Source organism: Camelus bactrianus, chromosome 3 (assembly GCF_048773025.1).
Source record: "Camelus bactrianus isolate YW-2024 breed Bactrian camel chromosome 3, ASM4877302v1, whole genome shotgun sequence".
Classification (NCBI taxonomy): domain Eukaryota; kingdom Metazoa; phylum Chordata; class Mammalia; order Artiodactyla; family Camelidae; genus Camelus; species Camelus bactrianus.
In genome coordinates, this window is record NC_133541.1 from 53,581,909 (window position 1) to 53,597,113 (window position 15,205).

Here is a 15,205-nt window from a genome sequence, read left to right on the forward strand (position 1 = left end):
ATGTTACTGATTTAATATAAACATTCTCCTTATTTGTTTTATTGCTCACTTTTACTGAGCCAGATTTCCAAACTACAGAAGTGTAGCAATACGATAAAGAGTTATAGAATCAGGCTAATGATGATTATGCAACCAGAAACTGAAAAGTAACAATTTAAGTTTCTTAATATTCAAAGCAGTAAAAAAAATTCATGTCTATAAACAGTTTTGATTTACCAAAAACAAAAGCCTAAGTAGTAAAGTATCAGTATTTAAATTAGTAAATCCTTCTACCTTGAAGAGTGATTATAAGTTATGTTAGCCTCCTGTTGTCCAATTATAAAATGATCTATTCTTCCCTTAGAAGTACTACAAGGGTACAGAATATTCATCTTTTAAACCTAAGTCAATAAAAAATATTTTTTTAGAAACTAATGTGTTACAAAGCTGAGGTAGAAACAACTGCTTTAAAATCTAGCTTGAAAATTTCACATGAGAAAAAGGGGTCAAAATATAAAACTGAGAAACCTTGAATATATTTCATATTTGAAAGAGATAATCAGTGTTTTGATTTGTGGTGCTTTTTGTATGCAACCAAATTGGAGTGTGTCTTCTTTGGTTATTACTAAAGATACAGGAAGATGAAAACATATTTTTAAACTCACATTTTAAAGTGTGATTAAAGTGTGACACAGAAACAGAGACAAAAAGAACGTTACCGTTAAAAGCAGAAATAGATAAAATGGACGGCATTTAGCATCCTGTCTTCTGTAGTTATCTTCTACAGTCAAATTTTTTAAAAAACCTATTTCCATGATAATTTTTGTTGCCACTTATTTGGAATTACAATACTGCATGGAGAAAAATGTTCTATCCATCATAATATTTCGAGTTTACAGGTGAAAGTTGATCATTTTATGCTCACAATAAAGATCATTCATTTTCGGATAAATTTTCTTACAACTGTTTTTCATTTGGAAGTACTTACAACAATGCTAACAGCTTTCTAAAGAGATATGCATGCGGGAAAAGACAATTAGGGATAATAGAACCGTTGTAGGAAAAAGTTATTTTTCACATAAAATATAAAAAAAAAATCTATTTCATTGTTTTACCTTATGGTTGCTATGTCACATATGTCTGTTTCTAGATATATTATATCTGTATTATATATAGATATAATTCCACAAAAAATTTCAATGATTTTACACAGAAAATTATGCTTTTCCTAAAAAGAATCTCTTGTTTTAATCTCATTTTAATTAAATTAAGTAAATAATTTTAAAGGAGAAAGTTGAATCATTTTTTAAAAAATATTATTATTTTTTTTTTATTTTGATGGGGGGAGGTAACTACGTTTATTTATTTTTAGAGGAGGTACTGGGGATTGAACCCAGGACCTCATGCATGCTAAGCAAGCGTTCTATCACTTAAGCTATACTATAGCCTACCCCCCTGAATCATTTTTCTTTCCTCTTCAAATGGTCTCATTTATTCTAAAGCCAGATCATAGAAATAACTGACATTTTACCACAGAAAGCATGAAGTCTAGACTATGTATTTCACTGGATATTACCTACCCAGTTTTACAAAATGTTCAGACACTGGCTTAAAAACATGAAGCTGTTGATGACTTCTAAATCTAATTAATCTTGAGTATAAAATTATTGGGTGGATTTCTGGGAAAAAACTCTGAAGGTACACATCTGACATACTTTTTTGATCTAGTCTTTGCAACCTCTCATGTTATAAAGTCATTTGCCTGCTTTTAGCACCCTCTGCAGGTGAACCAATATTGTACATGACTTACATGACATTAAAAAGCAGTAAAATGGAACCTCTGTGGAAAGCATACAATGAGAGTAGTTCAACGGCGAAGAAATAAAATAAACAGATTACATTTTCTTAGTTCTGTTCAGGCAAGAAAATTCTGTTTACAAGTTGATTGTCTAATTTACTAAGACAACAACAAAAAACTGTGTGTGTGTATTTCAAAGATAAAATGTTACTATTCATTGTGATCATGCTATTGGCATACAGGAAAAACTAAAATGCAAAATTAAAAGGAAGTTACAATTTGCTGATCATACCAAGAATATTCAAATGATAAATTATTTGAAAGTAAAATGAAACTGTCAACTTACCATCCCTGTTGGACAACAAACACACGAGGCCATTGAGGCACGTGTCAGTGACTTCTGAGATGTTGGTAGCACATCTGCCTATAGTCTGAATAGTGGCTGCTGCAAATTGTTTATCCTGGCTCTTCACATAGGTCTAAAAAATATTATCTCAATTAGTTTATACATTGGCACTATCAAGTGACCAAAAGAATCCCTATGATATTAAGCTTTGTCAATACATGAGAATTCTAGAATACATAATCTGCACACCTATAGGCTCAGCAGGAGGTCCAATTCTTGACTTAATTTAGTTTTGTTTTTCATTTAAAGAATGTGGCTACAGAAGAGGCACAGTCTCAAGCCAGGTTCATTCACCTGTGGCCACAGTGGCTTATGACTCCAATACAGATAGTGGGGAGCAGTCACCCAAAGACAGCAATTAGTTTAAGTGCAAGGTTGAAAGAGATGATGAGAACTCTCTCTTTGGAGGTTTCAGTTCATTTAACCAGCAGCATCTGTGAATCTATGAAAAAAGGGTTGTTTTTTCAGAGATACTAAACCTAAAAATTGGAAAAGAAGAAAAAGGACCAATACACTACTGATAAACATTTTACATTCAAAATGGTATCTGAACAGTAGTAAAATACAATAGCTACAGTGAGTAGCATTTCCATAAAGACTTTATAAATACTCAATTTACAACAAAATAAAATACATTTTGGAAAAAGATTTTCTTTAAAAGAATGCTTTAAAAACACACCATAAACCATATATTTATACAAACTTAGAAATAAATCACTTACTTATTATAGACCTAAGGAATTCACTTTGGTTATAACTTCCCTAATTTAAAAACTAAGCTTTTATTGTGTACAGAAATAAAAGTACTTTTAATATGCATATTTATACATAATATTATATATAAATGGAATTTAAAATCCTCTTTTCAACTGAAATTTATTTAAAAGATTCTTATCCTCAAGTGACAAGTACACAATGTAGAATTGACACCATGTTCATCTAACATGCAAAAAAGGATATGTATTTAATGGTGCCTAATGGCAAATGGAAGAGAAAATCCAAGAATATCTAAAAAGACACACAAATTTATTGAAAATGGTACCAAGAACACAATGAAATATTAAAGAAATAAATTAAACAAAATGAACTCTTTTAGTTCCATGTAGGAAAGATTAACTGTATGTAAAACCATTTCCCAGTTGATTACCTAATTTCCTCAAAAAAAAAGGAGTCTTTTAGAAAAGTTCTCTATTTTACTCATAAAGTTATTATAAGTATGTACACATCTATGAACATAACCTATAAACACAGAAATAAGGTACAAATACAGACAGTGATAAAAATGGAAAAAAGAAGAAAGAATATATTATAAAGTCTGACTAAACAATGGACCATATTAAACATTCTGATATTATATGAAATGACTGGATCACCAATATTCTGAAACAGGTCCAACGTGTCACCTCTATACAACTAAACAATGCCACAGAATTATCTGAGACTCACTCCCTACAACCCCACTAAACCAGACATAAGCAGAAAGTAGACAGCAGAAGGACATAAAAAACAGATCACACATGACAACAGGAAAAGGGACAATTGCAAACACAAAGACAGAAACTTAAAAAACTTAAAAATAAATAAATAAGCAAACCAACAAAAACGAATTAAAAGTCAAATATGAGCAATGTTCTGTAACTATAAATTATTCGTTAAAAACTTGAGATACTATTATTTTCTGGCATGTACATTTAAGATGAGCAGGTATCCAAAACATCCTAATTTTACAAGGAGTTTTTCTAGAAAAATATATAGCATGAAAGGGCAGTAACTCAGTTATGAAATTATAAAGCATGGACATGTTATAATACTCTACTATTCCTGATAAAAGTATAAGATCACATAGTTAAAAAGAAACACAATGTCTATATAGCTAAAGAGAAATTTAATACAGGCATATGGAATGATTATGGCAACAAAATAACTTAAAATAAAAGCTGGGATTTGACAAAAACTCTAATTAGCATATAGCATGTGGTATAGTTTTGTTAAGAAAACTGCTGACTAGATGTAAAACCCATAATATTGATACGAGGCTTTCTATTACTATGCTCCACCACTAAGTCTTCAGAGATGAACCTTCCATCATAAAGGGCATAAGATCCATGAGGTAATTTTTAAATAATACTTTTTGGGGGTGTGTAGCTACGAAGCATCTCATATTTCAACAAAAATGATTTTTAAAATACAGCAAAACAAAACATTAACAGTAATTTAAAAAATTATGATAGGAGCAATTTTAAACCAATTTTTTGAGCTATATATGAAACTAAGAGGACAATGTCTAAAACAGTGGTATGTCAATCAAACAGGGACAACAAGGTAAGAAAAGAAGCCATTTTCATGAGTGCAGAGCATGGACTATTGATGGTGACAGCACAAAGAGACAGAATCCCTACCGTTATTTAATTTCAAACAAAGGGTTATAAACCAATCTCTCAAATCCTATGATATGAAAACATGAAAGGGGTTACTATTCCATTTCTCTTAAATTTTAAATTTGTAGTTAATGTTTATTCTTTAAAATTTATAAATGTATTAGTTGTCAATCTTCTTGAATCACTGTTTTATTCATAACATTACACACATCTAAATTAAGAAAGATGTGTATCTAACTTTGAACAGATGCTTCAGAAGTTACTGTATAATTAGCATTGTACACAAACCTGAAATTCTCGAAGAAGAGTTGAAATGTTGGCTTCATTTGCCAAGTTTGTCAAAATTTCAAGCTATCATAGAAAAAAAGAAAAAGTATACATTTTAAAATACAAATAAAAAAGGATGAATTTAATAAAGGTTAGACATTTAATAGGAAGGTAATTTCTTTTTTTTTTTTTAAATCACACTATTATAAAGGTTGTGAGGCATTATATCCTTCAGGTGAACTTTATCTCCCTATATCTACAAATAGAGAATAATTATACAGTGCTTAAAAAATATTTCCAAAAGCGAATCCTGTATCTTCTTTTGTTTGTCCCAGCTTTACAGTGTATATCTAATTAACCTAAAGACTTAAGGTAGTTTGACTTCTTTTTCTATTATTAATAAAGGTAGAAAATAACTTGCCCCCCATGCAATACCTCTGCATTCCAAATAAAGTTAATTCTCTTAATTTGTTCTTCTTCATCCTATCAGCCCAAATACTGAGATATTATACTTCTCTCTTCTGGATTTATAATTATAAGAAATATGCAATTAAAAATTCATCTCCAATAGCTTCACTAAAAACATTTCAGTTTCTACTCATAAGAAATATTCAATATGAAGGAAAGCATGGAAAAGGAAAAAAAGAACAGAGAACAGACGGAGCGTGGAAACCGAGTTTAATTAAAAAAAAAACAAAACAAAAAACCTAAGACACAACTAAATGGAAGGATAAATTTACAAAATAATTGGTTTGCAGTCATCAAAAGTGTCAATGTCCTGAAGGTCAAAAGAAAGACTGAGAAACTTTCAGATTGAAAGAGACTAAGGAGACAACTAAATACAGTAAGTATATGATATGGAATTGGATCCTTTTTATTATATATTGAGATAATTAGTGAAACTTAAATATAAGTGATTATTGCATAGATATGCTGCATCAGTCTTAATTTTCTGGTTTTCCTGGTTGTACTGTAGTCTGTAGGACAATGTCCTTGTATGTAGGAAATATACACAGATGAATTTGGGGGTGATGTGGTATCAGCCTGGCAACTCTAGAGCCAAATGGTTTGGATAAAACTGCTTCTTTTTACCTTTTCTCTATGTTTGAGATTTTTTTTTAAATTGTACAGAAAATTTAAATGTTCTCATCAAAATAAAATGAAAAAGTCAAATTCACAATCTAGGATAAAACACTAAATCCAAACTCTCTATCACTTAGAACACACAGTGCTGAAATTATCTATTTATATGTCTGTCTCCTTCACATATTATAAGTTATTTAACGTGTAGGTAGCATATCTTCACTAGTTTTTAGAATGTAGCACAGTAATTAGTATGTAACAATGTAGTTTAAAAAGTGTAAAGGAAATCGCTCAATGTATCTATTTTTTTAAAAAGTAAGTCTCCATTCTGTAGATGTTAGAAGTTATAGCAATAGTGTCAAAGTAAACATGCATTAGAGTATCTGAAAAATAAAGAGCATGCATACCTTCAGTATCTTGATCATTGTTGGATCAGTTGACCTAACATAAAAACTCTTCAGATAAGGTTCAAATATACCCTAGATTATAAAAATAAATACATGTAATTTATGGTACCAATGTATTCATTTCTCTCTTGAATTTTGTGTTCACAATGTACGTACCTTTCTTTGAATTGACATAGTTGCTATATTCTGTAGGACAATATATTGCACCTCCCTAGAAATTAAAGAATTTTCACTGAGTATATTTTCCAGTGAAATTATCTTTAAGTAAACAGTACATTAAAGAAAAAGAATCAGCAATAAGCTTCATATTGAATGGAACTCCTAAATATACTATTGAAAAGTTTTTAGTAAATCTTAGACATTTATGCCTTCTTTTAAAACACACTTTCCTTATAAACTATTAATAAATTAGATTTGAGTCATCATGAGAAAGAGGTAAAACAAATTTTATAATACTGTATTCCTAAGATGTAAAGCCAATACTGTAGCTGCTCTGAAAACATGCAAAGAAGGTATTCTTAGGGCTAATGGAACAAACATGACCAAAGTGTTAATATAAAATCAACTGGAAAACTCACCATGTGACTCAATTCTGCCAAGAGCGAGAGAAAGGTTAAAAAAAAAGTCATGCTATTTTATGTTCAAATATCTAAGAAATGAACATAGAACTGAACCTGGTATAATGCTTCATGTGAAAGATGCATTCCAGATCCTTTTGATAACCTTTGAAACAGCTATGGAAAAGAAAAATTCCTGAACTGATGCAAGGGGAAGAATCACTGTGTATAAAGACAGAGGAACACCAAGGAAACAGTATCTTACTAAGGAATGGCAAAAGCCAAACTAAAGTTGTGGCATTAAGTTTGAGTGAAGGACAAAAATAAGTATTTATCTTTCTCCCCCAACTCTGTTAGCAGAAGGATTCAATGAAAAATTTAATTTAAAATAACTGATTATTGCAAAATATCCAGGGTAAGCTAAAAAGCTTGAAACAACTGTATTCTTAAATACAGAAAACAAAACAAATCACAAAAATCTGATCTTAAACTGTGAAAGTACATGTCATGGGAACTCAATAAAAATTTTCTAAATTGTTGACCTGAACTGTTGAATTATAGAGAGGTAAAATTAAAGAGAAAAGTTTTTCTTTCTTTCTTTCTTTCTTTCTTTCTTTCTTTCTTTCTTTCTTTCTTTCTTTCTCTCTTTCTTTCTTTCTTTCTCTCTTTCTCTCTTTCTCTCTCTCTTTCTTTCTTTCTTTCTTTCTTTCTTTCTTTCTTTCTTTCTTTCTTTCTTTCTTTCTTTCCTTCCTTCCTTCCTTCCTTCCTTCTATCTATCTATCTATCTATCTATCTATCTATCTATCTATCGGAAATGAAGAGTATGCATTTCTTTAAAATAAGTAGCTACTAAGAATACAGCTCTCCTAAATAGAGCAAACTACAGTAATTAAATATCATAACTTTACAAGAAGCAGCAATTTTGTCATTCAGCACATGTACTGCTTCATATAAGCTTGTAAATAATTACACTAAGTCAATCTGATAATACACTAATACAGTTTTTCAGTGATCCAGATTTAACAGAACTCCCAAACGTTATTACCATCACACCGAGAAATATTGAACACTAATACTAGGCTACTGGTAACATGACATATTATATACCAAAAAAAATTTTCAGTATTTATCATTAAATTTGAGATAAATAATAAAAAGGTTTTAAAAAAGATCCCCTTAAGTATGAAGTCTCATTCATAAAATATAGTCAGAGCCATGTGTTAAATGACTAAAAGATACATTTTATTTATTCAAACATTACACAAAAGAAAACACATATATAAAATCATGTCCTACCTATTGCTACGAAGTAAACGCACTAGTGATTTAGAAATAATGCCAGCTTCAGATTTTGGTGCTATGTGCCAATACAGCTGAGCAACTGCCATAACCACCTAAAAGATAAAGCATAAAATAATAAGAATTATGAACGTTGTTTCATACTACAATGTACATTTTTACATATTATTTCCTTTAACTACTACAAAACTCCTGTGAAGTAAGATGAATAGGTTGTTACCCTTTGTAACAGGCTGAAGACTGTTCCCTTAAGAATTCATGTCTACCCTTAGAATGTGACCTTATTTGGAAATAAAGTCTTTGCAGATGTTATTAAGGTAATGACCAAGATAGGATCATACTTGATTAGGTGGGCCCTAAATCCACTGTGAGTGTCCTTATAGAAGACAGAAAAGGACACACAGAGACACAGAGAAGGCAATCTGAAGATGGAGGCAGAGACTGCAGTGATGCCTGCAAGTCAAGGAATGCCAAATACTGCCGGCAACAAGTGGAAGCTAGTTTCCCCCGCAGAGTCTCCAGAGGGAATCAACCCTGTTGACACTTTGATTCTGGACTTCTGGCCTCCTGAAATGTGAGCAAGTAAACTTCTGTTGTTTCAATCCACCCAGTTTTTGGTAATTTGTTATGGCAGCCCTAGGAAACCAGTACATCCTCAGAAAAGAAAATGGATGTTAAATGAACTACTTGAGGTCTGACGGCCAGATCCTGGCAAAGCTTGACACACACACACCCCAAATCCTATACTCTTCCTAGTGCTGCTGCTGCTCTGAGGCAAGGAATTTTTTTTAAAAATTGTGAGCCTTTCCAAATTAAGTCAAACACTTAAGAGCAACAGCAATAAGTAGGTTAAAAAATTTCTAAAGAAAAGTCAGTACATTTAAATTATAATTAAGGGAACTCTATTAAAACAACTCCTCTAAAACAGCAGCATTTGAAATGATCTTGTTTTTCAAAATGCAGAACCTTAAAAATAGTCTTTGGTTCAAAGCCATTATAAGGATGATCAGAATGTCTCTGTCATAAAATGTAAAAGTACTATGTTTCCCCTATTCTCCTATATGCCTCTACGCTGAGATCCAGAGATCAAAACTCCAGAATTCCTACTTACTCAACGTATCCAGCTCAGCACGTGACAACAGCGGGGCTAGAGCTACAGAAGTTACATCATCTCATCTTTGGTTAGGAAGATATATTAATACTACTTTACCTTTGCTTACACTAAAAAGTTCTAACAAACATATGTCAGGAGTTTTACATACGGCTAAATAGCATGCAGTACCTAAAGGTCCTTGAAGTAAAAAGAGTAAAATTAAGAAACTGTTTTAAAAAATAGAATTTACAGGATCATAAATTTACTATTGTTTGGCATTTTCGTGTACTTTTTTTTTAACAAGACAGATTTATCGCTTTCAGACATTGCTCGGAAATTTGAAAAGTTTAAGGATATCTTATTTCTTCACTAGTGATCCACAAATACACTTTATAGAAAAACCCTCCTTAATTTAAAATCTTATTAAGGAAAACTCAATAAATGACTGACAATCTACAAATAGGTGACAGTTGTTTTTTTTAAAATACTACAGCATACTGCTGGCTGGTTAAGTATTCATATACGATAGAAAAGAAAGTTGAAGCATAATAAACTGTACTTTCTATATATGTCAATATTTTTTAAAATTCTCGATTCCACTTAGTACATTATCTATTCTAATATATTAATTAGGGCACTCCCAAACCCAAAAGGGCTAAATGATCTTCTTTTTTTCCCATATATACAAATCTAACTGTAAAGTCTCTTTAATATGCTAAATTTGAAACTTATAGTCTAATTTGTAAAAGCCAGGAGGGTAAGCTCCCGTAACTCCAAAATCCAAAACAACTAAAAATGTGCAACCGCAGAGGCCTTCAACAGTTACATGTATGTTCATAATAGAGTATGCCCTATAAGCACTTTTCCATCCCTAACTATTCATACCACTACCACCTTGTCTAGATTGCTAGCCTCCCAATGTTTTTCCAGTATCTCTTATCTCCAAGTTAATTGACAGGACACTGACAAGCTAAGTTTCCTGAAACAAATTCTCAAAGTTTCTCATGTAAGTTGAGAATAAGGCTAAAACAAAAATATCTGTTCACAGGCCTTCAAAAGCCAGCTTCATGTATATTTAGGGGCATCAAATAAGCAGGATGCCAAAATGTATTGCAACAAAAAATAAACTACCTCTACTCGGTACACAATCAAATAAGCAGGGAACCAAAACATAACTGGGACAAAAATGTACAAACTATCTCTATTTTGTTTCACTATTCAGGAACAGTTTTAATCAGTAAGTATTTGGACTATAAAACCAATTTACAAAACAAAGTTAAATTAATAATTAGTTACTTATAAAGTAGAGTTTTAGATGCCAAGTTACAGCTACTTTAAGTACCATCAGGCCAAGCTAGAACACACTAAAATACACGTATGTTTCACAACATTAATAAAATAACATTTGTTATTACTGTGCATAGTTACTTAATTATGATTTAGAAACTAAATTACTAGGTGTAAGGTAAAAACTCCTACTAATTTCTAAGATACATATACAAAGCTCCAAGCACTAAATTCTCAAGCATCAGGAAACAAAGGAGCTCAAGGGAAATTCACATTTCAAAGTTTTGACTAATTAAACAGAATAATTCATTAAGAATTTTTTAATTAAAAGAAGTTAAGGAAAATATTTAACTTGAATCTATGAAGCCTTCAGATAAAACTTCCAGTTAACAGGAACACAGGATATAGAAAAGGAAGCAACCAGACAAACCCAGAGAAACATTCTGCAAGACCTGAGAGGTTTAAAAATACAACAACCAGACGTGATGCAGCACAACTGGTTTAGATGAATCACTTGTTAAAGAATTTAACATAGAGTAGTATTACATGAGATGAAATTTTAGTGAAATAGAAATAGAGAACTGACCAGGAAAAAAAAATAGGTTAAAAAAATACTCTGTGTAGTATGATTTCTATCTTGACTTGAAAAATATACATTCATAGACATATACACATGTGAAGTATGTATATTTATGCAGAAGAAAAAGATCTGGAAAAAAACTGCATTAAGATATTATAGCTATGACTCCTGAGTGATGGAAATATAATGCTTTAATTTTATTTAGTTTTGCTAGTCTGTATTTTCTAATTTTCGATTGTGCACATGCATTCTTCTAAAATACAAAGAGTTACTCAGAATAAAAAATAACTAAAACATATAAAACAAAGAAACAAAAAAAACTTAGACTCAAATTAGGATGATTTTTAATTATTCCTACCAGCTAAATGTATGAGGTACTATGCTAGTCTCTTCAAAACTCTTTTCACGTAAATACAAATATTATGGATTGATACACAGAGTAAGTACTCACAACTGCAATCCAATAACAGAGAAATACACACAGTCTTCCAAAGAACTGGGAAACATCTTGAGCTCATATCTAGGAGCCCAACTAACAAAACTACAAAGAAAGGAATGAAGTCCAGGAGGCATACAGCTATCAAACCAACTACTCCTATCAAAACCTGATTTTAAGAATACAAACAAATAAATAAATGCTCCATTAGCACACTCAAGAATAAAGACTTGTTTACTGAATTTATGTACTTTTAACCATTGTTTAAAAAAAAATTGTGTTATTTCTTATAATGGTTTTAACATACCGCTGCATTCCTGCTCTGAAGCAAAGGCTTTGTATTCCGGATTAAAAGTCTATGGTCTGGATCCATAGTATATGGCTTCTTCCTTTTGTCAGTCTTTTCCTTTTGTTCCTCATCAGAATCATAGAAATTCTTTTCATTGTCCTCTAGACCATCATCCTACAGGAAAGAAATCCAATTCCAAGATTAGTTCAGACTGTAAATAGTCCAAATATTACACAAAGAATGCTTTTTTAAAAAAATCTACAACAATGACAATATTTTACTGTAGAATACTACTGTTGAGGCAATTTGAAAATAATATGTTACCTATATGGAAGAAAGGCCTCGCTTTTTCTCATATATTGTAACACAGTAACTGTCCTTTAGCGCAATAGATAATACTTTTGCATTACATGATAAACCTCTGAAAATATTAAATTACCATAGAAATACTTACAGCTGCCCAAAGGGAAAACCTGACCATTAAATTATAACGAAGCCTATAATGAGACTACCCAAAACCTGAAAACTGTTTCCATAAATTATCAGTCACTCTGTAACTGGATCAAAAGGTCAGAAGAAAGAAGAAAACAGTTTGAACTGCAACAGATAAAAGAAATCACTAATAAAGTTTGACAGGGGAAAAACTCGTAATTCAGTAGGTCCCTGTGTTGTCAAGAAAGACGCAGTTTGAGATTTATGTATATCCCTGAGAGTTGATTCTATGCTTTTGTTTTCTACTTTTTGTCTGAATTCTTTATTATCTCTGTCGGTAAAAATCAGCCTATAGGCATTTAGCCCTAAAAATAAACAAAAAGCACACAAACACAATAAAATCCACTTGGATCCTACTGTTTACAGGTAATTTCTGTTACCAAGTACCTGAAACATACTTTCCAATTTTAGGAAGATGGAATGGATATACTTATTCCCTATTTCTCTTACTAAGAACAACTATAAACTCAAGACATTATATACAAAACAAATGTAAGAAAGGAAAGGCAGAAAGCAGAAAGACTGGATAGGAACCTCAGGACCCTAGAGAGATACATAACAGTGAGCTTCCTGGATTTTCATTTTTACCTCATATATCAAAGATTGGGTGGAAGAGAAGCTGGTAACCCAGAAACACCAACAAGTATAGATAAAACAAACCCTCCAGAAGCCTGCTCTCTGTAGCCAAAGGACCAAGATAGGTAAAGTCTAGCAAGACAGAGAACTTTTTCAGAAAATAACTGCTCTAGTGCAGCCAACACTAGAGAAAGAAGTCACAATATTACCCTTCTCTCCACCAGCAAAGGCTGACACGGAGAGCCGAGATTTCCACCCTCCCCAGGCTGTAATCAGAGCCCCAACTTTCCCACTGGGGTGTTACCAGAAAAGGCCAAGATGGGACTGAGACTTTAACCCCTACCGAGAGACAATGAGGCATTTCCATGGTGGGGAGACGAAGTGGAGAGCTTGGACATCCAAGCCCACCTGTCAATAACGAGGTAACTTTATCCCTCCCCACTAGGCTAGTGTAAGAGGATGCTTAGTGGACACTCCACTCAGGACCTGCAGCACCACCAGCTGGTGGAACAGGGACACACCAGTCTGTGGTGTAAATGGGAGACATACGTGGAACAGTAACAAGGCACTTCTATCCCTCCCAGCCAGAGAGCTATCAGGGGAGTTATGGTGGGGATCGAGACCCCAAATTCACCCACAGTAACAATGAGCATAATCTCCCTGAGGTGTCAATGGAGGCTGAGCAGGGAACTTGGCATAATGAGGCAGCTCACACCCCACTTTTCTCTGCTGGAATGGTGTCAAACCAACCTAGTTAAAACTGAAGGTTTGAATAAGATCCATAATCTCATAATACCTGAAATGTTCAGGTTTCAAAAAAAAAAAAAACTCATCATTCCAAGAGCCAGGAAGATCCCAAACTGTATGAAAAAAGATAACCAGCAGATGCCAACCACAGGACGACAGGGACATCAGAGTTATTTGACGAAGATTTTAAAGCAGCCATCATGAAAATGCTTCAACGAGCAACTAGGAACATCTTTGAAACAAATGAAAAATAGAAAGCCTTAGCAAAAAATTACAAAATCTAAACAAAGAAACAGAAGATATAAAGAAAGACCAAATAGAAAGGTTACAACTTAAAGATACAAGAACCAAAATTAAACAATGAATGTGGTCAAAAGGAGTATTGAGAGGACCAAGGAAACCATCAATGAATTAGAACATACAATAACAAAAATTACTCAATCTTAACAAAAGAGAAAAAGTAGACTGAGGACAAAGATAATGGGAAAAAAGAAGAAGAAGAAAAAAAAAAAAAAAGAACTTCCGAGAGCTGTGAACTATAACAAAACAGCTAAAACTTCCTACCATCCAGAAAGAGAAAAGAAAGTGGGTAGGGCTGAAAGAGTACTCCAAGAAATAATAGTTGAAAAATTTCTAAATTTGGCAAAAGACCTAAAACTACAGATTGAATAAACTGAGTAAATCCTAAGCAGGACAAACCCAAAGGAAGCCATAACAAGACATGTAAGTCAAACTTCTGAAAACTAAAGAAAGAAAAAGAAAAATATCTGGAAAGCAGCATGACAGAAACGATACTTGAGAGGATGAGGGAATGGATCCAGACAATCAGTGACAAGGATGAAAATGCAGGACAGATTGAAGAACTACCTAGAAGCTGAAATGAATAGAATGCAGTGACTGAATGTGAAGAACGAGATTGGGGCACTCAATAAGGATGCCGCATTCCCAGCTGGGATGACCAAGCAGGTGATGACGCTACCAGGTAAGATAACCTCGTCCAGGAGTATCTCTCTTTTCCAAGGCTGCTCACTATACAATCATCCTTATAAGATAGTCCAGAACCTATCAATGCCTTTACAAACACGAGCTGCAAAAATGAGAAAAACCAATGAAGAATCATCTCCCAATAGTTTCTTTTGCTCATGACTTAAACTTAGTCTTCAAAGGAAACCTTCTTTCTATAAATTAACAAAGTCCCCCTAGCAAAAGAAAATTTATAACTTGTGATCTCTAGTAATTTTTCCTTCAACATGGCACAACACTTTTTAAAAACAGTTATTAGCTAGGCACAGAGTTTTCAGACTTGAGACCAAACACACAACCTATTAAAGAGAACACTGATAAATTGGATTTCATCAAAATTAGAAACTCTTGTTCCATGAAAAATCCTCTTAAGAGGAAGAAAAAAACAAATTACAGACTGGCAGAAAATACATGCAACTACATATGAAACAAGGGGCTAGTGTCTAGAATATAAAGACCGCTTCCAAAATTCAGCAGTAAAATAGTATAGCTGCTATGAAAAAAACCA

At 32.5% G+C, this 15,205-nt stretch overlaps 1 protein-coding gene across 1 annotated transcript in view; it reads right to left on the reverse strand.

Moving 5' to 3' along the window:
- AP3B1 (adaptor related protein complex 3 subunit beta 1) overlaps window positions 1-15,205 on the reverse strand; it is a 220,652-nt gene that overhangs the window by 112,493 nt on the left and 92,954 nt on the right. Inside the window, exons 8-13 of the mRNA XM_074360087.1 lie at window positions 11,878-12,033; window positions 8,172-8,269; window positions 6,475-6,529; window positions 6,319-6,390; window positions 4,850-4,912; window positions 2,124-2,256 (exon numbers count right to left, since the gene is read on the reverse strand). Coding sequence (XP_074216188.1) covers window positions 2,124-2,256; window positions 4,850-4,912; window positions 6,319-6,390; window positions 6,475-6,529; window positions 8,172-8,269; window positions 11,878-12,033 — 577 coding nt within the window. The remainder of the gene's footprint in view (window positions 1-2,123; window positions 2,257-4,849; window positions 4,913-6,318; window positions 6,391-6,474; window positions 6,530-8,171; window positions 8,270-11,877; window positions 12,034-15,205) is intronic.